This window comes from Lactuca serriola, chromosome 3, assembly GCF_051521515.1.
Source record: "Lactuca serriola cultivar US96UC23 chromosome 3, Lser_US96UC23_V15, whole genome shotgun sequence".
In the NCBI taxonomy this organism is placed as follows: Eukaryota; Viridiplantae; Streptophyta; class Magnoliopsida; order Asterales; family Asteraceae; genus Lactuca; species Lactuca serriola.
The window spans coordinates 73,961,036-73,985,941 of NC_136410.1; the positions used below are offsets into that span (position 1 = coordinate 73,961,036).

The following is a 24,906-nucleotide window of genomic DNA, read 5'->3' on the forward strand; positions in this document are numbered from 1 at the left end:
TTGAGCTCAAGTGTGTGTTTTTGGTGTGTTAAAGGAAGAAGAAGTTGCATCAAGGAGCCTTGAAGTGGAAGCAAGCTTGTGGATCTGAGATCTTTCTTGAGAAGCTCTAGAAGGTATAAAGTCTTTACCTTGATGTCTTGGTTGTTAGATCCCATTTTTGGGTGTTTTACGTTGCTTTTCTTGTCCCAAAGGTCCCATATTGTGGATGGTTGGTTATTGTCATTTTGAGTTGTCCTTCCAAAGCCATAAAAATGAGGTCCTAATTGTTAGAATTGTTTCATGCATCTTGTAGAAGGTCTTAATGGATTAATACCTTGTGTTAAGCACTTTGTGGACTTGTAAAGTCATAAAGTTGGAAACTTTATGACTCTAGGGTGCATTTGGACTGTGGATCTGAAGTATGGACTTGAGTGCTTAAGCCATTAAGCACTTAGTAAAGTTTTGGGGTTGCGAGGGTACGCCCCACATAGTCGGTCAACCACCCCGATGGTGGTCAATGCGAGACTTCGCGTACGCTAAGCGTACCTTCGGAGTACGCCTCGCGTACTCACATGGGTCAGCCTTGTTGAGTTGACTCGATTGAGTTGACTCGGCTGGGTTGACTCGGTTGACTTAGTAGGTTTGACCAGCTGACTTTGACCAAGTTTGACCTTGAGGGCTTTTTGTGTATTTTAGGAATTTTTATGGAATTGGTCATTTGGTGGAAATAGGTATCATATAGAGAGCTGAGATTCGGAGTCTGACCTCATCCATTCTGTTCAGTTTGCGAGGTGAGTTTTCCTTACTGTACTTACAGGTCGAAGACACCAATGTCGGCCCATTGGATTGACATCCCGTTATGCATGCTATTGTACTGAAATGTTATGTTAGATTGGTATCGTGGTATATAGGAAGATGCTATGCTTAGTGATATGTAGATCTGGTCGACTGGTTATAGACTGTTATATGATTATGTGTTATATGTGCACATGTTTGGTCAGTGGCTGAGGCTTCACTGCTTTGTGCGTAAGCCAACATGCCGGGGCATACCAACCCGGTTGACTAGGCCCGAGGGTATTCCATCTCGAGAATGATTGGACCCATAATATGCTGGCATTCTAACCCGATGGTTGAGGGGCTGGGGTATTCCAACCCGATCGTTGATTGGACCCATACATTCCAACCCGACGGTTGAAGGGCCCGGGGTATTCCAACCCAATGGTTGATTTAACCTATAGTATGTTGTTATTGTATATGTGTTATTTGTTTGTGTGTTGGTACTTTGGGGGAACTCACTAAGATTTGGGCTTACAGTTTTGGGTTATGTTTAAGGTACATCAGATGATCGCGAGAAGGCGAGGGCATGATCATGCACCTCCTCGTGTTTTGTTTTATGATTTTGGGAAAACTCTGATATTAAACATGTTTTGAAAAGTATTTTGTAAACAATGATGATTTGTGGATTGGTTTTAAAAGTTTAAAATTTTCATGAATTTTATGGATGTTACAGTATGTATGAAGGTCATATATGTTTAGGATTTTTAGTTTTCATGCAAAGTAGTTGGAATCTTCCTTAGTTGGTTGAGGGTGGAGGATTAAGGTTCGATTTTTATCGGGATATGTGATCCATGTTGAGATTGGAGCTTTGATAGCATAAATAGAAGATGGTCTTCTACACAAAAGGACTTCTCAGTCCTAATTAGTATCCAAGAAGTTCTGGCAAGTTCGTCGGGTATGGTAGAGTAAGTTGTAAGGAATGATTTCGAGGACGAAATCTAATTTAAGTGGGGGAGAGTTGTAACACCCGTGTTCCAGATTGGTTTAGCTTTATATTTATCATAGACTAAAGATAAAGTCTTGGGAAAAACTTTGTGCCACGACATGGCGCAAGGATGCCCACGACATGGCATCAAATATATGATTGTGTGTTTTATTGAATAGCCATGGCATGTAATTAGGCTGGAAACTTTATCCATTTAGACCATGGAATGGACCAGATCTGAGTTTTGGAGCTCTTAGAATCAAAGAAAACGCCTTGGACCATTAAGTTGTTGGAAATCCAACACCCACTGTGACATCCCCATTTTTACGGTCAGAAAAAACTGATTTCGTTTATGTTTTTATAATAAAATCAAAGTAATCTTTCAAAGAAAAGTGTTGCGGAATTTGTTCCTAAAACAAAATATGATAAAAATTTATCAAAGCAGTTCTTAAAGAAATGTATTTTCATTACATTACAAAACTCAGGATGTCATCGTCAATACAGATCAAAAACATAAACAACTCATCATAGGCCACAAAACAAAATTGGCCTCAAAACAATATAGGCCTTACAACATTCTATTTATTTTATACTGGCATATAAATCCATAATCTCTCATCAGATCATCCAACTAAGCTTTTGCCACTACCTGTAAAACAAGAAACTGAGTGGGTCAAGCTGGGGAGCCTGATGAGCATATAAGGTTTTCAACCCACAATAAATAAGTTTATTATTTCCAACAATCATTCAATCCGATTACTCATTCCCGTTATCCTCACTTTACGTCCCTAAAACATCTATTAAAAGGGACCTATCCTAAGGAATTTCATTGGGATGGACACTACTGCTAAGGGCATTCCTCATCCATAAGGGTTCGTAAGGCAACCATGGGGGGATGGAGTACACCGGTGAACACATCGTGCACAAACACCTACAGGTTGCGAGCCTGCTAGCGTTCCACTGGACTTCCTAGAAAAGTCCGTGGTCGTCATCCATACTCCGCTAGATGATTGGATCAACGTCAACATCAAGGCCTCTCATCATTTTATTTCATCACACACCAATTATTTCATTTACCCATGTTTTACCTAACATATTTGTAGATATAAAATACATATACAGTCTAGATCTGAAAAACAAAGTTCAAATCTTTCACCCAACATAGATCTTTAAAGTAAAAATACATATACGGTTCAGATCTAAAGAAAAAGGTCTAGATTTGACAAAAAAAATACATATACAGTTCAGATTTGAAGAAAAGTCTTAGACCTGAAAGAAAAAGTTCAGATCCGAAAAGAAAGAGGTTCAGATCTTTCATCCAGCATAGATCCCAAGTAAACAGATAATAAATATACATATAGCATGTAATTTATATAAAATACTTCATATCTATGTGTAAGATGAAAGTGACTATACACTCACCTGATAAGGAGTGATTCAGACAGTACTTCACTTCTTAAAACAATATTCTTTGATGAAACCGGGAGGTTTGCTTGAAAATCGGGCTCTGCACAGGCAAAGTTTCAAACCAAAAAACTCTTTTTCTCGGAGCCTTCGGGTGCTCTGGGGCTTTCTTCTAACGCTAGGGAGGTTTCCTACACTTCGGGGGTGTTTTGGAAGGCTAGAGAGAGAGTAGAGAGAGAAAGATAGTTGAAAATGTGAGGAAAAGGGGGTGCACCTCACACCCTTTTATAGGCCGAGGCCGAGGACTACGTTGGGTGTAGTTCCGAGGTACGTTGGGAATACACCGCAGTTCGTACAACGTGTGTCGACAAACTGCTGGGGCAACGTGGCTTATCTCGGACCGCAAGAAAGGAGTTCACTAGGCGTACCATGCTCGGATGCAGGGCGTACTCGTACGCTGGGCGTCCGAAGGTCTACGCGGGGTGTAGCCTCGCATCCAGCTTCGCAACTTACACCTCCGACTTCAAAAATTCGTAACTTTCGCATACGAGCTTTGTTTTTGACGTTCTTTATATCCACGCGTAGGTGAGACCGTACTCTACAACTTTCGTTTAGACTCCATCGGCTAATTTTACTCTATTTTTAATGTTATATTTTTAACAGGCCGAGATAGGAAAAGTCCGTTAAATTTCATATCTCCTTCATCCGATGTCCGTTTTCATTTGTCTTTTTATCATCGCGCTACTATTAACGAGATTTTCGATTCTCGTTTAGGTTGCGTCGGCTAGAAATATTTCGATCTAATATTCGAACTCCGGGCTGCATTACGCTAAGCCGAAACTTAGAAAAATAATAACTTCCTCATATGAAGTCAGATTTGGGCGTTCTTTTTATGCACGCCCTCGGTTTAATGAACACTACGACTTTAGTATAGATCGCTAAGACTAAAAATTCCTCTATCGTAAATTCTATTTACTTCACGTTGTGTCGTGCCGGTTCTGCCGCAAAAATTCGACAAGTCATAACTTCTTCGTTATAACTCAGATTTCGGTTTGAAAGGAACGATAGTTGCGACATTGACATAGATGGTTGGTGATGATGTGTGGTATTGGTGGTAGTGGTAGAGTTTTGCTTTTTGACTCCCCAAATTAGTGAATTAGTAATATTATGATTCTATTAAATTGTGAATTTTGTGTACTAAACTATGAGTGAACTGTATTAAATTTTGTATTTTATATAATTTTTGTGTTAAAATATGAATCGATGTTTGAATGAAAATATTAGACTGTAAAAATTATAATTTTACTCTTTTCGTACCAAAAAAACAAAAAAAAAAAATCAAGATTTTAACATGTTTAATAAGTATTATGTATGTTTTTACTTATAAAATGGGGTTCTTATATTATATTTATATATATATATATATATATATATATATATATATATATATATATATATATATATATATATATATATATACTAGGTGTGAAACCCGTGTATTACACGGGTTGATTAAAAAAATATATCAAAGTTTAAATATTAAGAAAATTTTAAAATAAATAGACATATTCTAATGAATAAATAAAACCACTATTAAGAAGATCATCCATAATATCAATGATTGTTTTGTCATATTCATTAAATTTGTTATCATATTCAATGTATTTTAATATATCATATATATATATATATATATATATATATATATATATATATATATATATATATATATATATTTTTAAGATTTTTTGCATTTATTATCACATTAAATATATTTAATACTTTACATATATAAATTTAGTATTATGTGTCATATTAATTGATTTAATTAAAAAAAACCACAAAATGACATGTGGATTTAAATTTAATCAAAAAATTTACAAAATTACATGTGACAAATTTAATGAAAAGATGACATTTGGAAAAATGATCTTCATTTATTAGGATATATATATATATATATATATATATATATATATATATATATAATCTTCGTCAATTAGTTAATTAAAAGTTGAAAAAATTATTGATTCTTCTATTTAAGACATTAATATATCTACACAAAATATAAGAGTCCTTATTAGATATAAATATTAGGGGTGTTTGTTTGGGTTAATCGGTTTGATCCGATCCAATCAAGTAAATCAAAATGAATTTCGGTTTTCAATACATGGATCCGAATAGTCTAAACTAATTTCAAATCTGATCCAATCCAACCAAATTATAGTTTGGTTGGATCGGTTGTTACAATTCGGTTTTCAAGAGGCAAGACATTTTAAATAATGTATAAATTAAATATTAGCTAACTCTTTAAAAGTAACTAAATAAAACTTTTTAGCTATGAATTATAACTTATAAACAACTATTAAGAAAATTAGTTATAGTTTAATATTTCATTGACAAAAAACTTTTAATAAGAAGTACATATTAAAGTATTATCTTGATTGAAAGTTTCTAATAATTAAAAAATAATTTAGTAAATTATTAAATGATTAAATATATATAGTAAAAATAAATAATAAGTGTTGTTTGTTTTTTTTTGGACTATTTGATTCTTATTTTATAAACCAAAATCAATCTGAAATCTAAAAATAATAATTCAGTTTAACTTAAAATTAATCAAAAAATCAAAATACCTGAACCAAGAGTCCAATTCAAATTATCGAATTGAACAATTTGATTTTAACCAAACAGTGAAAAGCCTAATAAATAAATATGTATACGAAATAATTTCTTCAATAAAATTAATAGACTCCCAAATTAAAAAAGGCAACGATTAAAATTAAAAAGAAAACGGACGAATCAACATCCCCTTTCTTTGCATCGCATCACACTCAATCACACCGTAAAGGTCATTAGAGAGAGAGAGAGAGAGAGAGAGAGAGACGAGGATGGACACCGGAACGCAACCGAGGCCGCAACCACAACCGCCACGCCGACCGCCGACGGAACCACTTCGTCAACAAGGAAATGGCGATTTCACGGCAATTGTCACCGTTCTATTTGCCTTCATTGCTATTGCCTCCCTTGTACGCACACTCACTCATGTCGACTTGAATAATCGTATTTATACACAAACCTAGAGATGCTGGTTAATATATTGTTGACTTGTACATCTGTAATATTAAAAGTTTGATTCTATTGAAGAACTTTGCTTCTAGAAATCGCTAAAACGAAACTTAGGGCTTTACTGCTAATAGTGCTCTTTTGGGTTTAAAAAATTGTAGGCATCTTGCAATATTTGTACGTTTAGGATCATAATTCTCAGAATGTTGCTCTGTTTTTATCTCGGACATTGGGATGCAATGTGTAATGCTACTGCACCTTCCAGTTTTGGAACTCACTCTTTGAGATCGTAAGGATCTAGAGCTCAGACGAGTTTCATTAACTTCTGAATACAATGGTATAGTAATCCATGTGTTGTGTATCAGAATCAGACAATTTCCTTCTGTTTTCTGAGTTTCAGGATCAGTTTCGAGGTTGTATATTCAATAACAAATACATTAGTATGATTTTATATATTAGGATTTTGCAAACGCATTCCCTGAAGTTGAATGTATTCCCCAGTTAGCATTAGTTTTGAGAGTAAGATTTCTGGTGGCAAATTCGATTTTATTTGTGCTCTAGGGTACGTTGTAACCAAACCAGTACATAACTACATTCTACATATACTATAAACTGCAAAAGGAATCCCTGAAATTTAATGTATTTCCAAGTTTGCAAGAATGTGAGAGAATGATTCCTGATTTCATGTTGGTCATTTGGTCAATTTAATTTCATTTATGCGTAAGGGCGCATTATAACCAAACAGGCACATATTTGCTACCAACTTATAAAGCGAAATCTGACACTAAGTTAAAAAGGATAGTTTGGAGTACAACCAATTGCCAAGTAGTTTCACATCAATTCATATGGGATAAGTAATTTAGAAGAAATCAATTTTTAGTACATAATATGTTCCTCCATTGAATGTTCAGTGTTCTAGATCAATTCATCCTTTAAATGGCTTCCCCTTTGGGGACACACATCAAATGTTTACTTAAATGAGTAGCTCCTTGAATGTATTCATCTAACCAGCAAAGTAAATGCTTTCAACAGAGAAGCTTGTGGTCCAGTTTCCTCTTATCTGACATTGATGCCTTATTCATGACTAGTAGCTAATGTAATTTTGTTTTCTTCTATGTTCTTAAAACATATTCCATTTTTGGACTACCCCTTCTATTTTACGACAGTGAAGCTTCTTATTCTATTCTTATTATATGTTTACCTTGCTGGCCATGTGTAATAACAATTCATTTTTGTTTCTTATAACTTGTGGAAATAAAGATTGTTGGTAAATGGTAATAACTAATAACCCATTTTTTGTAGGTTTTGATTCCATCTTCATCACCAAACTTGAAGAACAGCTTAACAGTCTTACATCAAGTTCCTGAAGGTCATGTTGGGGTTTACTGGCTAGGGGGTGCCCTTCAAAAGACAACTACAACTCCAGGTCTGTTAATACTTAATACTACTTCATACTTCATACATAATATTAATATCTTTCAGTTTCACATCATAAATCAACCACAAACTTTTTATAAAATTGCTTTTAAATTTAGGTTTTCACCTGAAGTTACCTATCATTACCCATTACGAGCCTGTCCAGGTCACCCTTCAGACAGATCTGGTAAGTTTTTTCTTTTATATACTCTGAAAAACATATGTATCACACTATCACTGAAGTTGTTGTTACTAAATCCATTCGTTATACATATATAATATATAGGTGAGAGACATTCCTTGTGGGACAAAAGGGGGTGTTATGATAAACTTTGACAGGATAGAGGTAAATTTTTATATATATAATTTCAATTTGTCCTAAAACTCATTGAGATTTATTTATATATAATTATTTTTTTCCTACAGGTTGTTAATCGCCTGAAAAAGGAATCTGTGTATGACACCCTTCTCAACTATGGTGTAGAGTATGACCATACTTGGATATATGACAAAATTCATCATGAAATCAATCAATTCTGCAGTGTTCACTCCCTTCAAGAAGTTTACATTGACATGTTTGATCAGGTATATAATATATATATATATATATATATATATATATATATATATATATATATATATATCGATTCTCTTATGTAGTTTTAATGCCATGTTTGTGATAAATAAAATGAAAGTAGGTTGGTATATATATATTATGGGTAAAAGAGTAAATTAGGTTGGTATTTTTTGTAGATTGATGAAACAATGAAAGATGCTCTTCAAGCTGATTGTACGCGTTATGCACCAGGCATAGAGATTATCAGCGTTCGTGTCACAAAGCCTAGAATTCCAGAAAGTGTAAGGAGAAACTTTGAGCAGATGGAAGAAGAACGCACCAAGGTTTGAAATGTCTAAAATACCCTTGAAAGGTATAAGTATAACAAAATAAGTAATTTTTTGTTAAATTTTATAGGTGTTGGTATCGGTAGAAAGGCAGAGGGTTGCTGAGAAAGAGGCGGAAACACAAAAGAAGATTGCTATTTCGGAAGCTGAGAAGAATGCTCATGTTAGCAAGATTATAATGGAACAGAAATTAATGGAAAAAGATAGTTTGAGGCTGCAAGAAGAAATTTCAAATAGAATGTATCTTGCCCGAGAAAAGAGTTTGGCTGATGCCAAATATTATCAGACTATGAGAGAGGCTGAAGCAAATAAGCTGAAGCTTACACCCCAATTCTTGGAGCTTAAATTCATTGAGGCAATCACTAATAACTCTAAAATGTTCTTTGGAAACAAGGTCTATTTCTTTCTCTTATCTCTCTTATTGGATATATATATATATATATATATATATATATATATATATATATATATATATATATATATATATATATATATATATATATATAGTAAAGCAGTTAAATTTTAATGTAAATAACATTATTATTTTATTTTGATACATACAGATACCGAATATGGTGTTGGGTCAAAGGTTGCTTGGGAACTTCTTGCAAGAGGTGGAAGGAAGAACCAATTTGGAAGCAGCATAGTTTGACTGAGTATGACTATGAGGAAGGAGGTTTTGTTACTCTACTTACTTTGAGTAGAATGATTCTGTCTGTTTGATTATATATAAATTAATAGATACTACAAAGATTCTAGAGAAAACACGAAAAGACCTTTGCGTGAATCGGTAGATGTTCATATTGGACTTTTGTTTTCTACTTGCACCACGATTTTATGATGGGAATACCTGTTTGCAATTGTTATTTGTTTGTTTATTTTTTCTTTAATGATGAATTCTTAATTGGCTATGTCAATATGAGAGCATAATGAAATCAGTTCTTACTTCATATCATTAGTGCAAACCATTTTTAAAACGTATTGCATTGATGTAGAGGTAATTGTAAAAAACTAGATTACATGGTATGTGTGGATGTAGAAATTACCACATCAATATTACATGTCACCTACGTAATCAATGTTACAAGTTGGTTGGGACTCGTGGGTTCGATGCGTTAGTATAAGAAAGGTAAGAAATTAAATTGGTTAAAATATACTAAAATTAATATAAGCTTGATTCTAAATATCGATAGATAGTAGATTGAACTTTTATGTGATTTTCCATGATTAATTACAATGGTAAGTCATGGTAATATATGACAAATTAAAAGAACATTAGGAACAATTTTTTTCATCAGGTGGTTATTATTGCATCGATATCGATAATTGTTAAAAACTAATGTGAGAATAGTTTTTTTTTTTTTTTGATATGGATGCAGAATGTGGGAGTTTATAATCAAAGATAATTATAGCTACTTCATGGTAATGCGACAAATTAAGAAAACACTTTGAAAAAGTAAAAAATTCTTACCATGTCATATATCTAATAGAATAATAAATTTCTTAAATAATAATGACAAAATTGAACAAAAAAAAGTGTAAAAGTAAGCGCTAGAAGGAGGGGTCGAACCTCCGACCTTGTGGTTAACAGCCACACGCTCTAACCAACTGAGCTATTCCAGCTTTGTGTTAAGTTAATTTGAATAATAATATAAATCCATCCATTTATCCATGCATAAATGAATTCTATATTACATTTGTAAGAAACTAAGAATGCTACCACCACATATGTGTAGTATTTGATTTTTGACTTTTACATACATATATAGTAAATCAAAGATGATGGAAATTCAGGTTCAAATTCAAATGAAAACAAAATAATTAGTACTACTGTCTGTAAAAGTTATAACCCATGATTACATTGAATCCACTTTTCAAGAAATCTTGAAATACTTTCACACCACACCGAAAGAAACCACCTTTTATGATATTGATATCCCCCTTTTAACTCTTTCAAACTATTTCCAGACACCAACACTTTCTTTCAGTACTCCATTAATGCCTGCTACAACAAGCTCATGTTCATGGCCACCGGCATGGACATGGCTACTTCTCAACTTCTTCCTCTTTCTCCCTAAAATACCCTCATCCCACGTACCTCCCATCGTCCCTACCTGCAGGGACAAATGTGGAAATCTCACTATCAAGTACCCTTTCGGCTCCGACTTCGGCTGTGGCCATCCGGATTTCGCTAGATACATAAAATGCACCTCCGGCGAGCTCCGGTTCTCCTCCGGCACCGGAATTTACAGTGTCTCAAGCATAGATTACACCACTGCCACCCTCGTCCTCACTGATCTCTTCATGTCAACATGTTCTTCCATGCAAAACTCCGGCAGCTTTCGCCTGGATCGGGGCAACCCGTTTACGTTATCGTCACAAGATACATTTATCCTACTTGGGTGCTCCAGGACTTCGCCTGTGTTCGACCCGAACGAGGATTTGTGTGATACGGGTTCGGGTTTGCATCTTTGTAGGGGAATGTATTCTTGTGAAGGGGTTACCGGAATCGGGTTGGAACCAAATGCGCCTGTTTCGAGCTGTTGTGTTTATCAACCCGTTATAGATTTCGGGTCGGGTTACTGGTTGGATCTACCGAAACTTCAGTGTTCGTCTTATGTTTCGATGTATGGATTCGGTGGTGATGAAACGGATCCGATGAAATGGCAATTTGGTATTTCTTTGGAGTATAATAACTCGTATTATACTGACACGTGTAAGAGTTGTGAAGCGAGTGGTGGGTTTTGTGGGTTTGCTGGGTTGACTCAGTCCTTTTCTTGCATTTGTCGTGGTGGTGGGAACTCAACGACTAATTGCTTTGGACGAGGTATGTACTATGTACAGATTTTAATGCATATGGTAAAAGTTTGGATTGCATATTATGACATTTGGATTTAATGTGGTTAGGGTATGCTTGGAGTGGGACATGGAAACACAAAATTCAAACCAAGATAAGTTTTGGAGGTAAGATGAAATGAATATATGAAATGTCCTTTTTTAATTAGATAAAAGCTATAAATATGAAAAGGAAAGTATTTTATAAAGTTAAGCCAACACTTAGAAACTAGAAAGATTTGTATAACTAATTTAGCACAAAATCAAAGTATTGACTATTGTTATATACTTATATTTCTATGTTTAAATGCCAATCTTTTGTTTTTCAGGAATTTTGCTCTTGTGGGTGGTGCTTCTCCTTTAAAATTGTTAGGGAATTTGGTACTTTCTTGGTTTAAGAATCAAGAACGACTCATTTTTATTCGAAATAAATTAGTATCTATTTCATAGTTTAGAAAATTATTATTTATTTGGCTTAAATATCAAAGATGATAAGTCGTGGTCTATGTATTTATATGATGTTTAAGAAGAATAAACATAGTTATCACTTAATTACTATGAACTCTAATGCATCGGTCATATCCTTTGTGAAAGTTTTAACAAAAAACTTACCTTCCGTCATAAATGATGTTGGTCTATAGTCTATAGACATACAAATGGAAAGTAGGAATAAAATGTTTGTGCTACTTCGATTTTCAATAATAGATATGTGGCATACCTTTCTCCCAATTGTTATAAATCTCAGCGTAAACAATAAATTACGAAAATCCTCCCTATAGTTTGATCAAATCTATAAGTTTTATCCCTAAAATTCTTTATTCACACGGAAGGTCCAATTTTTTGTTACAATTATCGTCTCTAACATATATAAGATGTCAATTTTGTCCTCATCCATTTTTTAAAATTTTTAATAAAATATTGTTAACACCTACCTATTTTATACATGATTCAAATATTGAATTTTATTTGAGTAGTTTGAAATTTTTAATCAATTTTCGTTCATTTTATACATGATTCAAATATTGAATTTTATTTGAGTAGTTTGAAATTTTTAATCAATTTTCGTTCATACGATGATTGTTAAAAAAAAAAAAATAGATTTTTCCCAACCCAAATTTCGAACCTTATCCAATCTCCAAATTGATAAATAGTTATATATTTGTGTTATCCTCTTTTATACCTCTGTTTTGGTATATTACATGTCCAAAACGGACAACGGATAAATTAAAAATTAATAACCAAAATAGGATGGTTAAATAAGGTTTGGAGGAGTTAAATTTATTTTTGTAATTGACTTCTTAATGGATTTTTTGGTTAATGTGGTTTATACCGAAATTAAACACAATTTTGGTTATAACGTTTATGTGTAATACTGATTTAATTTGGTAGTTAAGTCATTTGTTTTATAATTACCATGGATTATGATTATAGTGACAATTACAAGTTTAATTCTTGTATATGACAACAAGAAGCCAATAACGATCTACTATTTTCTCTTCTATGATTGTGTTTTATTGTTGTAAAGAACCGGTTGAACTATTGTATCTGGGAAGATAAATGTCTAATAGTATGTGTGAAACTATTTTTAGAAAAACGTATTTACACATGCGTCAGTCAACATATCCTCGACATATGACTTAGATTGGGTTGTATTGTTTGATTATGTTTTCTATGTTTCGAGTTGAATCATTTGGGTTTGGTTTATATCAACCGATGATTACGTCTAACATGCCTTTGAGGTTAGGCATGTTAGACGAATCAATAAAAAATATTGCACTAATATCAATAAAAAGGGAGAATACTAGAATATTAGAAAAAGAAACTCAACTTATAAGCCACATCAATAAAAAGTATTGCACTAATGTCAAAACAAAGGGAGATCATGGAGAAACTCAAAACTTATAAGCCATTTGCTTCACAAAGATTTGTCTTAGAAAAAGAAATTCCCCACAAAGATTTGTCCATTGATTAGTAAATTAGAGAAATGAGAAAGTTAGAAGAAAAAATTATGACTAGTGAGGAACACAAAATCAGATACATAGGTGATATCAGTTTCCACTTATATTGGGAAAAACGCTATAAGAGAGTCAAGTTACTCTTGCATAGATACACATTACGATTCAATTGAAATCTCTGGTCGATAAGATAGGCCGATAGGGCATGATCGGGGAAATGGTGTCTCGACTCATCGTTTTTTGTTGTACGTACTCACATCCATTCTACTTTTTTGTTTCCAGTTATTGCTTCTCTAGTTCTCTTCTATGCTCTAGCAACGCACCTGCATTCATGACAAATAAAATCCCTATACTAATAAAAGAGTAGTGTTTTTGTCATGTGTCACCATATTAGACCTCTTAATTAATGTGTTGTCACTTGTCAATCTATTAGTTTTCCATTTTAAATTTATTAGACATCCTCATTAATGTGATGTTATTTGTCAATGTATTTATTATCTATTTTAAGTTTTAAAATTTATATTATTGTTTTCATTAATTCACAAATAAAAAATATCTAATATATATTAAAAATCAATTTTATATATTTATTTGAATCGACGATTATAATTTCATATAACTAATAAAAATATTTTTAAATTAATAATTTATTTAAAATAACTGATTAACATTTTGAGTTTTTACTATAAAAGTTTGATTAATTTTATAACCGTGGTTCCCACGGGTTATAAACTAGTCTACTATAACAAATGAAAGTTTTTTTGCCACATGTCCTCTTCTCCTTCATTTGGACACATGACATTTTCTAACATTTTTAAATTTTCTATTTTCCACTTGTCATTTTATTGTATTTTTCATTTTATTAAATTAAAAATTCACATTTAATATGTAAGGTAATATATATGTAGGGTATTTATTAGAAATGGTTTATATATGTAACGTATCTAATACATTAAAGCTTAGTTACCTTCTTAATTACAGGGTGTAAACGAGACGAGAAAACTCATGGGAAACTCGAACCTAACTTGGAAAATATTCGAAATCGACTCTGCTTTAATTGAGTCGGGCTGCTCGTGTACCTTCTCGAGCCAAGCTCAAGTAGTAAGTACCCGACTCAAAAAGCTCGTGAACTTAATCGAGCTTAATCGACTCAAAAAATTCGTGAGCTTCGAGCTCGAGTATTCTAGGTGAGTCGAGCTTCAAGCTTGGCAGTTTTCAACTTGACTCGACTCGTTTACACTCGTACTCTTAATTACCTTAATATTAATGTAATTTGGTATATTTTCCGGTTATATGAAATATCAAATAATGAAATTTCATTAGTATTGTGATAATTTAGTTTATATATTGTATTTTTACTAATCTTAACGGTCTTATTTTTTTTCTAAGAACGGTAACTCTTTATTAATTGTACTTTTTACAAATGTCCTAATATCTTATAATTTTTATCTTACTTTATAATTTTTCATAACTATGTTATTTTCAAGATTGACTGTCTTAATCGTTTTTTTAGTCTATTCAATTTTATATTTCATTGTATAACATTATCGCTTGTATGTATTCTGAAATTTCACTTTAAAAATGCTTAATGTTTACACCTTGATATTAATTTTTTTAATAAACCCGTGTAACAATTATGGAATATATATCTCGTTTTAATTAACATTTACTTCCTTCGTTAAATCAAATTTCTCATTAAACGTATATATTTTTGGAAAGTAATAATTATAATAGGGCAACATTATCTAAGATGTAAATGCTTGATATACTTTTAGAGGAAAAAAAATCAGGATCATTAAAAAAAGAGTAAATTACTGAAATCGTCTTGTGGTTTTGTCAAAATTGCACGTTTAGTCTCTAACTTTTTTTTGTACTCGGATCGTCCCTGTGGTTTGATTTTGTTGCGTTTTTCGTCCCTATGGTTTGGTAAAAACTGCATGTTTGGTCCCTAACTTTATGTATGTAAGGGACAAAAAATGCAACAAAATCAAACCACAGGGACAAAAAAACGCAACAAAATCAAACCACAGGGACGATCCGAGTGCAAAAAAAAAGTTAGGGACCAAACGTGCAATTTTGACCAAACCACAAGGACGATTTTAGTAATTTACTCTTAAAAAAATTTATATAAAGAAATTATAAATTTAAATTTGGTGAAATTATGGATGAAATTACTGGCAAAAATTATTTTGGAGGGAGTTGTATTTTGTAAGGTATAATAATATTACAAAATTCAAAATATGTATATTTGTTGTGTAAATTTATAAATTTTATTGTTACTATATAAAGATAAAAAAAATAGGTTGGTATGATATACAAAAACATAATAATTTCAATGATATTTTAAAATCATGCCAAATTTAACCGGATTTTTATGACATAAAAATTAAAAAAAAAATCATAATCATTTCTAATATATAAAAGTAACATTTTCGTAATTAATGTTAGTTCCTAAGATAGTTAAATTCTGTTTTGTTAAAGGTACGTAATATCTTTTCCTATTTATTTAAAAAGTTTCAGAAAAGTAGTTAACTAATTTCATGTAATTTGTGATAAAGAAAATCGAAATATGAATACATATATTTGATATAGGAACAAAAAATAATCGAAAAAAATATAAAAAGCAAAAGAAGGTACTGACCTTCTAGTGCACAAGAAAGAATGTTTGAAGCAGAGAATGATGATGGAAAGTATAAGCAATAAGAATGATGTTGTAGGAAAATGTTTGAAGAAAAGAAGGGATTGAAAATAAGAGTGAACCGCAGATTCAAGGATGAATCGTATTTGTATGTGATAATTTGAATATGATTTTTTGGTATTAATGATTTCCTAATAAAAATAGATTTTATATTAATGGTTTACTAATATAAACGGATTTATATTAATTGTTGATATTAATGCCTTGATTGAAATGATTTGTTAGTAATATGCTTTTAAAATTGACCATATTAAAATCTTCATAATCAGAAATTCAAGATTTAAAATATGGAAAACTTTTATTGGAATTAAATACATTCCATTTCAACGAATGTAAATTATTGTTTGATGATTGGAAAACATTTATTGGAATTAAATTCATTCCATATGGAGAAGATGATGTCAACAATTTGATCTAAGGGTGAAAAAAATAAGATTGAAATACAATCAAAGATCCAAATTATTTAAAACGATGTCATAAAGTTTCTTTTTTAATAATATTTAGAGATTTGCAAATGACACGAAGAAGAGTCCATTAGAGTAGGGATGTGCTTCGGGCCGGAACCGATCCGAACCGACCCGAACCCGAATAACCCGAAACCCGAATTGGACGAAAAGTGAGAACTGAAACCCGGACCAATTATATTAATATGGGATCAGTTCGGTTTAGGTAATATGAGTTTCGGTTTGGTTATTAACCCGAAAGGTCCGAAATAACCCAAATAAACATTTACACTATGTTTTTTAACCGAATAACCCGAATAAACCGGAATAACCCGAATAACCCAAATAAGAAAATTCTATTTTTAGTTTGCGAATAACCCAAATAAGGAAATTCTATTTTTGGTTCGCGAATTTTTTTTTTCTTGAAGTAAATATAAAATTTCTTTATTTTGGTTATTCGGGTCATTTCGGTTTAATTGGGTTATTTGGGTCATTTGGTTTATTCGGTTCAAGTAACTATTACTTTCCGGGTCGGTCTTTTTGGCCCGATTAAACATTTATTTGGGTAACTCGGACCGAAAAACCCGAAACCCGAATTGGGCAAAAATAGATACCCGAGAACTGACCCAAATAACTTATTCGGTCTTAATTCGGGTCGGCCCGGTCTGAGTTTCGGCTTCGGTTCGAGGATTCAGTCCAAACGCACACCCCTAAATTAGAGTGTTAACCTTTATTTCATTAGCAAACATTTGGATTTTTTTTTCTCTTAAACTAGAATTTTTGGTTTAAAATAAATAAACTCATTCTGGTTTTCAGCCGTTATTTTCGGTTTTGGAGAGACTTTGCTCGAAATCAAGCACATGACTTTCCTCTGTTTTGCAGTCGACGAACCCCTCAACATGGAAGACTCTCAGTGGAAGACTCTACTCTACCTTCTGACCTCCGCCTGCCAAAATGGAAAAAGTCCAGTGAAGATCGATGCTAATCTATAGTAATAATTGGAGAATATCAGTTGACTTCATTGTATGCGTATTTCACAAAATTCCACTTGACCTTGTGATGTGTTCTCATTTGCACTCTACAGGTTAGGCCTCTTTCCCCATATGTATGTGTAAGTGTAACTCCATTCCATTTATTCACTTCACTCTGATTAATGACGATTAGAACCTGTACACCTTTGATTCTCAGTTTGGTAATTTGGTTAATAATCTAGGGTTTACAATGTCATTCACATTGTTTGTTTCATCTCATCTGTTGGTATATATAATAAACCTAATTTCGCACTTCCTTTTTTGTTGGCATCAGGTAAATGTAGGCGGATTCACATTGCTACTAACCTTATGGGGTTTCTCAAGTCTCCAAGGCGTCTGCTCACATGGAGTTCATCCTTTAGCCAGAATTGCTATAGAGAAGACTGTGTTGGACCTCAATGATTCTGCTTCCAGTGTTCAAGTCTCTCCTTCAGTTCTTGGACCAGGGGTATGATTTGATCTCATAAAACGTAACTTTTTTCTTGCAAATATGAAATCTGTAAATGATGTGTTATACTTATAGGGGCAAAGTTTTGATTGGGTGGGTGTTAACATAAGCAATCCAAATCCATCAGATAATGATTGGATTGGAGTATTCTCTCCTTCTAATTTCAGGTACATTGGTTGCATTTCATTATTATGGTCAAAATTTCAGATTTATTTGTGATAAACCCTTTCCCTTAAACTATTTTCAGTTCTTCCACATGTGCCCCTGAAAATCCTAAAGTTCTTGCACCATTGTTATGCACTGCACCAATTAAGGTTTGCCCTCACTATTCAAAATCCTTCTTGCTGAATTTCTATCTCTTTTATCTTTTTTCTTATTACTTTGAAACTTATTGTATCATTTCTTGGCAGTATAAGTATGTAAAAGATGGAAATCCAAACTATAAAAATACAGGAAAAGCATCATTGAAGTTTCAATTGATCAACCAAAGATCAGACTTCTCTTTCGCCCTATTTTCTGGTGGATTATCACAGGTTTGAACTCATTTCATTTATTATTCAAATGTAATCTGAAAATGGCATTTACTTTAGAATCTCATATACTTTGTTAACAGCCAAAGCTCGTGACTGTGTCAAATACAATTGCTTTTGCAAACCCAAATTTACCAAATTACCCTCGCCTGGCTCAAGGAAAGCTATGGAACCAAGTAAATACTCTCTCTTGTTGCTAATCTTAATACATATACACCAATTCCAAAAGTTTTTTCTTTTCACCAATATAACCTATTTTCTTGAAAAAAAAATTACAATTCTCAGATGAGTGTAACATGGACTAGTGGATATGGAGTAAAAGTTGCCAGACCATTTGTTGAATGGGGTAAAAAAGGTGGAAAGCAGAGCCTTTCTCCTGCTAGTACTATGACATTTACTCGTAACAACATGTGTGGTATGTGACCACTTATTTCTTTTTTTAGTTTTTTTAATAATCATGTATTATGTTATTTGTAGAAAATAATGTGTAAAAATAAACCAAGAGTCACAATCTTTTTGCAGGTGCTCCAGCAAAAACAGTTGGTTGGCGTGATCCTGGATACTTCCATACAAGCTTCTTGAATGCACTTTCCTCCAACTCATTGTATGCTACATGTTTTTATAGCATGTGATTTTATAAAAATTTGCTAAAGTTAACAAATCTTTAATCATTACAGTTACACCTACAAATTAGGTCATAAATTATCTAATGGAACAATCATTTGGAGCAAGGTGTACTCATTTAAATCCTCTCCTTACCCTGGTCAAAACTCTCTACAACGTGTCATCATTTTTGGTGATATGGGAAAGGTTTGTAATTTTCTTTCTGGCTTAATGAGCTTTATGTGTTAAGCACTTAATCTGGACAAGTATATATAATTGTTTCTTTTTTTATTCATATGATGATGCAGGATGAGGTTGATGGGTCAAATGAATACAATCAATATCAACATGGCTCTCTTAACACTACCACACAACTTATTAAAGATTTAAACAACATTGACATAGTCTTTCATATTGGAGATATTTCTTATGCAAATGGATACCTCTCTCAATGGGATCAATTCACTTCCCAAGTTGAGCCAATTGCTTCATCTCTACCTTATATGATAGCAAGGTATCTTACTATAATCAATACTAAACTCTCACACCACAAGGGCAAAATCATCACATTCTTTTCTAAATATCGCAGTGGTAATCATGAACGTGATTGGCCCGACTCAGGATCTTTTTATGAAACCGAAGATTCAGGAGGCGAGTGTGGTGTTGTGGCTCAAACTATGTTTTATGTCCCTTCACCAAAGAGAACCAAGCTCTGGTAAGTAAGTAAGTCTATGGTTTGAAGGGTATTTTGGTCATTTTTTTTTCAAATAATTTCTTGGCTTCAGGTATTCGTCAGATTACGGGATGTTCAGATTCTGTGTTGCTGACTCAGAAAGTGATTGGACAGAGGGAAGCGAGCAATACAAGTTCATCAAAAATTGTTTGGCATCTGTAAACAGGAAAAAACAACCATGGTTGATCTTTATAGCTCATCGTGTATTGGGCTACTCTACTTCATGGTTTTATGATATTTTAGGGTTATATGGTGAACCTGATGGAAGAGAGAGTCTTGAAAATTTATGGCAAAAGTATAATGTTGATATAGCCATTTTTGGGCATGCACATAATTATGAAAGAACATGTCCTATGTATCAGGTATATATGTAATATATCTTGTGTTACTTTATAGGTGTTTTGGATATTGTTTTTAATGTTTTTTTTTTGGATTCAGAGTAATTGCACAAACAATGGAAACCCAAATTACAGAGGGAGGTTGAATGGGACAATTCATGTGGTGGCTGGGGGTGGAGGTGCGAGTCTTACACAGTTTGCTCCGGTTAGCCAGGAATGGAGTTTGTTTAGAGATTATGATTATGGATTTCTAAAACTTACATCATCTGATCCTTCTAAGCTTTTGTTTGAATACAAAAAGAGTAAAGATGGGAAAGTGTATGATTCCTTTACAATTTCTAGGGAGTAGGGGGTCATAAAAACATTTTATTTTGCATAATGTGTTGTGTTAATGTATTTTTGTTTTGTTTTTGAGTCTTAAGAGACTCATAAATGTTGTGTACTAACTATTGAAAATAAATGAATCATGTGAATTGTGAAGGAGAACCCGTTTATTATAACGCTTAGCTTTTGTTACAAACATAAGACGTGTTTGACAAACATAACTGTTAGCTGGAAGATATAGATTTTATTTGTGCACAAGTGTTTGATATAAGTAGCTTTTAGCTTTTAAAGGTGTAAAATTATATAAAAATCAAAAGTTAAAAGATCTGAAACTTGAGATAGTTTTTGGATTATGAGTTTTTTTTTGTTTAAAACAGAAGCTAAAAGTTGCTACGGGTGAGGGATATTTGCTTTAAAAGCTTTGTCTTTTTTTTTTTTTGACACTTTTACAATATGAACCTTATCCAACACAAATGAATCTTAACAAACATAAATGATTTATTAATAAAAACTTTTATAAGTATACCATCCAAATGATCTAAAAATAAAGTCTAAAGTTACCCTGTTTTTTGTTGATCATTTGCTTAAAGGAACATGGTGTCCAACAGAAATGATTAATCTTCGCAATCTCTAGATATGCTTTGTTTGAATTACCCTTTACTCCATTTATGGTCGCTTATTATACTATATATCTTCTGCAACTTGACCTTCTAAAATTTATCTTGTGTTTACACTTCTTCTCTCTATCTCTCACCCCTTCTGTATATAAAGCTGCGCATTTATAGACTATATGCGCTAATTAAGATCAAACACAATGGTAATCAGTTGACATATTGGTGTTTTTCTTAAGATTCTATTCATTCCATTTGGATCAATTTTGCTCGCTTTGTTAGTTATGATTCTAACTACACGGATATATGCAGGCAATGGGGTTGAAGTTGCTAGCAATTTTATGGGTTTTATGTAGGATTGGAGGCGTAGCATCACATGGAGATCAACCTTTTTCAAAAATTTCAGTACATGAAACTGTGTTTGCTCTTAACGATGCTGCTTATGTTAAAGCATCTCCTCTTGTTCTCGGATTGAAGGTAGCTTCAAAATTAACGTCTTCGATTTACCATTACATATAAGGCTTATAATTCGAATCACACAATCGGGATTTTGGATTAAAATCTGTAACTATATCCAGGGGCAAACCTCCGAATGGTTGACTGTGACGTTGCACAATCCAATTCCATCTGTTGATGATTGGATTGGAGTATTCTCGCCTGCAAATTTCAGGTATTTCTGAATCAATCGAAATTAATCATATCAAGCGTTTAAAATCTTCCATTTTCGTTGTTTTCAGTGCTTCGACATGCCTCCCCGACAGCTCAATGGTCGCTCCTCCATTATTGTGCACTGCGCCTATCAAGGTTTCTTCAGTTTCATCGATACCTTGATTTATTTCATATTTGATAAGCTACAAATAAACCAACTCGTGTTTCCTTTTTCAGTTCCAATATGCAAATTATAGCAGTCCTAACTACAAAGACACAGGAAAAGCATCGTTGAAGTTTAGATTGATCAACCAAAGATCCGACTTCTCTTTTGCATTGTTCAGTGGTGGATTATCCAAGGTTTTTGCTCATGGCTTTCTGTCATTATCATCTTCACCCTTTTTATTCTATCTTTCAGTTCCAAATCTCTAACATGAAATTAAAATTTCATTATGAAATAGCCAAAACTTGTTGCAGTGTCGAATTCAGTTGTTTTTGCATTTCCAGATGCCCCAAATTACCCTCGATTAGCTCAAGGAAAGATGTGGAATGAAGTAAGTTCATTTCTACTTCAGTCTTCATATGCTGTTTTTACTTCTTTTACTCATTTACATAATTATAATAATTAACAGTACTAATACATTAAAAAAAAAAAAAAAGGATAATGAGTAGTCATTTCACAAGATCTGTGTCACTTACCCCATTTAGTCAATCTTTTTGTACCAAGTCAAAATGATACATTTATACATACTAAATGAGTATAAAGTGTTGTATACACAAAGTTTGTTTCTTTTTTTGAACCGAATAAACTGTCTTAATCAGATGACTATAACATGGACAAGTGGATACGGAATCAACGAAGCCGAACCTTTTGTGGAATGGGGCCGGATAGGTGAAGAGACACGGCGTTCTCCTGTTGGGACACTGACAATTGACCGAAATAGCCTTTGTGGTATGCAAATAATATTTAAATATCAAAATTCATGTTAAGTTTGACTCTCAAAAGTCAAATATCAACACTAGTTAGACAAAATGAACAATTTTTTCTTTTTTTAAAATTTTTTAGGAGCACCAGCAAGAACAGTTGGTTGGCGTGACCCTGGATTCATTCATACCGGATTCTTACATGAATTATGGCCCAACTCAGTGTATGTTGACCTTTTTTTTTTCTTTTTTTAAAATAATAAATTTGATTTTATATGTTTTCATAAAATATATCAATGTTCTTTATGCAGGTACACGTATAAATTAGGACATAAACTTTTAAATGGTAGTTTTATTTGGAGTCAAGTTTATGAGTTCAAATCATCTCCTTACCCGGGTCAAGATTCTCTACAACGTGTGATCATTTTTGGAGATATGGGAAAGGTGAGGGACCGTTTGTGAAAATTTAGTCCATATGTTTAAATGCTTATTGTTTAAATGTTGTAGGATGAAGCTGATGGGTCGAATGATTATAACAATTATCAGCATGGATCCCTTAACACAACTAAACAACTTATTAAAGACTTAAAGAATTATGATATAGTTTTCCATATTGGAGATCTTTGTTATGCCAATGGGTACCTCTCACAATGGGATCAATTCACAGCTCAAGTTGAACCAATTTCCTCTACAGTACCTTATATGGTAGCTAGGTATATATTTCTTCTCAAAAAAAAAAGTTCAATTTTCTACTTAGAAAATATAAAAAATACAATGTTTTAATATCATACTTTGCAGTGGTAATCATGAGCGTGATTGGCCGAATTCAGGATCTTTCTATGAAAACAACGATTCAGGAGGTGAATGTGGGGTTTTGGCAGAAACTATGTTTTATGTTCCTGCTGAAAACCGAGCAAAGTTTTGGTGAGTTTTTTTTTCTTTAATCTTTATACGATATTTAAAAAAAAAAAAATGTTTGATTGATTGTTGAAGGTACTCTACGGATTATGGGATGTTTAGATTTTGTATTGCTGACACTGAACATGATTGGAGAGAGGGAAGCGAACAGTATAAATTCATTGAGAATTGTTTGGCGTCTGTTGATAGACAAAAGCAACCATGGCTTATTTTTCTTGCTCATCGTGTATTGGGGTATTCATCCACTTCATTTTATGCTGTTGATGGAGCATTTGGTGAACCAATGGGAAGAGAGAGCCTTCAAAAGCTCTGGCAAAAGTATAAAGTTGATATTGCCATTTATGGTCATGCACACAATTACGAAAGAACATGTCCCATTTATGAGGTATCCTCATCCTCACAACTTATAAACTATATATGTACTTTTGTGGTTTGGATAAGGGGCAAAATAGTCATTTTTATATGAACTTGTAAATTTTAGAATATTTGCACGAGCAATGAGAAGCACGATTACAAGGGAAGCTTAAATGGGACAATTCATGTGGTGGCGGGAGGTGGAGGGGCGAGTCTTACTAATTTTGGAAACGTTAATACTACTTGGAGTTTAGTCAAAGATGTTGACTATGGGTTCTTAAAACTCACAGCATTTGACCATTCTAACCTTCTGTTTGAGTACAAGAAGAGTAGTAATGGGAAAGTTTATGACTCGTTTTCGATTTCTAGAGGTTATAAAGATATATTGGCTTGTGCTGTTGATAGTTGCCCACCCACAATCCTAGCTTCTTAGCTTTAAATTTGTATATTCATCAATGTTTGAACTCAAATTAGTTCAATCTTTTGAGTTCTTTTTTGTTGAATGTTAACTTTTATAAACAATGGGATTTCAAAATACTATATTTGTTTGTGTGTGTGTGGATCAAGTGTAAAGAAGATGAAGAGGTAGAAAGATGCAAAATGTTGAATATTTTGAATTGTTAGGTTGATGAAGAATTTTTGTATGAGCAAATAGCATGCAAAAGGAACGTATTTAAGCCAATTTTTAATTTAGCGAACGAATTTATACATTCATGTTATGTGGTTACAGCTTTATTCTTAGAACACCGGCTTACCATTGAAAAAGATAAAAAAAAATTAAGTAAATAAATAATGAGTGGTTAGATGAGTAATGTAAATTATCTTTGTATGTGTTAGATGACTTATTGTATGTTTTCTAAAGGCAACATCAGAAGGTAGTCGACCAAGTCTCATGATCAAGAACCCAAAGCTCACCATTGTTGACTAATGTGTTTCTATGAACCGGCTTAATGTGTACGTAAATATTTTGTATCTTTTTATCT

General features: G+C 32.9%; 4 protein-coding genes and 1 non-coding gene across 6 annotated transcripts; 4 read left to right on the top strand and 1 right to left on the bottom strand.

Moving 5' to 3' along the window:
* The first annotated feature begins 5,952 nt into the window (after positions 1 to 5,952).
* Positions 5,953 to 9,390, top strand: LOC145092625 (SPFH/Band 7/PHB domain-containing membrane-associated protein family). The gene is made up of 8 exons (XM_079030583.1): positions 5,953 to 6,174; positions 7,514 to 7,637; positions 7,747 to 7,814; positions 7,914 to 7,973; positions 8,054 to 8,212; positions 8,381 to 8,527; positions 8,601 to 8,924; positions 9,094 to 9,390. The coding sequence occupies exons 1-8, from the start codon at positions 6,037 to 6,039 to the stop codon at positions 9,175 to 9,177; spliced, it is 1,104 nt and encodes a 367-aa protein (XP_078886709.1). The 5' UTR covers positions 5,953 to 6,036; the 3' UTR covers positions 9,178 to 9,390.
* A 689-nt stretch (positions 9,391 to 10,079) lies between these two features.
* On the bottom strand, positions 10,080 to 10,153 carry TRNAN-GUU (transfer RNA asparagine (anticodon GUU)). The gene has a single exon. It is a non-coding gene; the product is annotated as a tRNA-Asn (tRNA).
* A 287-nt stretch (positions 10,154 to 10,440) lies between these two features.
* LOC145092627 (uncharacterized) lies at positions 10,441 to 11,917 on the top strand. Its single transcript, XM_079030584.1, has 3 exons — positions 10,441 to 11,357; positions 11,438 to 11,494; positions 11,695 to 11,917. The coding sequence occupies exons 1-3, from the start codon at positions 10,529 to 10,531 to the stop codon at positions 11,727 to 11,729; spliced, it is 921 nt and encodes a 306-aa protein (XP_078886710.1). The 5' UTR covers positions 10,441 to 10,528; the 3' UTR covers positions 11,730 to 11,917.
* A 5,659-nt stretch (positions 11,918 to 17,576) lies between these two features.
* LOC145092628 (putative inactive purple acid phosphatase 1) lies at positions 17,577 to 20,630 on the top strand. Its single transcript, XM_079030585.1, has 13 exons — positions 17,577 to 17,653; positions 17,767 to 17,940; positions 18,016 to 18,107; positions 18,188 to 18,254; positions 18,351 to 18,473; positions 18,554 to 18,646; positions 18,756 to 18,885; positions 18,993 to 19,074; positions 19,148 to 19,280; positions 19,382 to 19,587; positions 19,663 to 19,788; positions 19,859 to 20,168; positions 20,245 to 20,630. Exons 1-13 carry the CDS (start codon positions 17,615 to 17,617, stop codon positions 20,491 to 20,493), a joined length of 1,824 nt encoding a protein of 607 aa, XP_078886711.1. The 5' UTR covers positions 17,577 to 17,614; the 3' UTR covers positions 20,494 to 20,630.
* A 449-nt stretch (positions 20,631 to 21,079) lies between these two features.
* On the top strand, positions 21,080 to 24,460 carry LOC145092629 (putative inactive purple acid phosphatase 1). Of its 2 annotated transcripts, XM_079030588.1 has the most exons (13): positions 21,080 to 21,285; positions 21,392 to 21,556; positions 21,658 to 21,749; positions 21,817 to 21,883; positions 21,965 to 22,087; positions 22,189 to 22,281; positions 22,550 to 22,679; positions 22,794 to 22,875; positions 22,963 to 23,095; positions 23,159 to 23,364; positions 23,450 to 23,511; positions 23,645 to 23,954; positions 24,051 to 24,247. In XM_079030588.1, exons 1-13 carry the CDS (start codon positions 21,283 to 21,285, stop codon positions 24,094 to 24,096), a joined length of 1,512 nt encoding a protein of 503 aa, XP_078886714.1. In that variant the 5' UTR covers positions 21,080 to 21,282; the 3' UTR covers positions 24,097 to 24,247. The 2 variants fall into 2 exon arrangements, with proteins under 2 accessions (XP_078886714.1, XP_078886712.1); XM_079030586.1 differs by lacking the exon at positions 21,080 to 21,285 and having other exon boundaries at positions 21,386 to 21,556; positions 23,450 to 23,575; positions 24,051 to 24,460.
* The last annotated feature ends 446 nt before the right edge of the window (positions 24,461 to 24,906 follow it).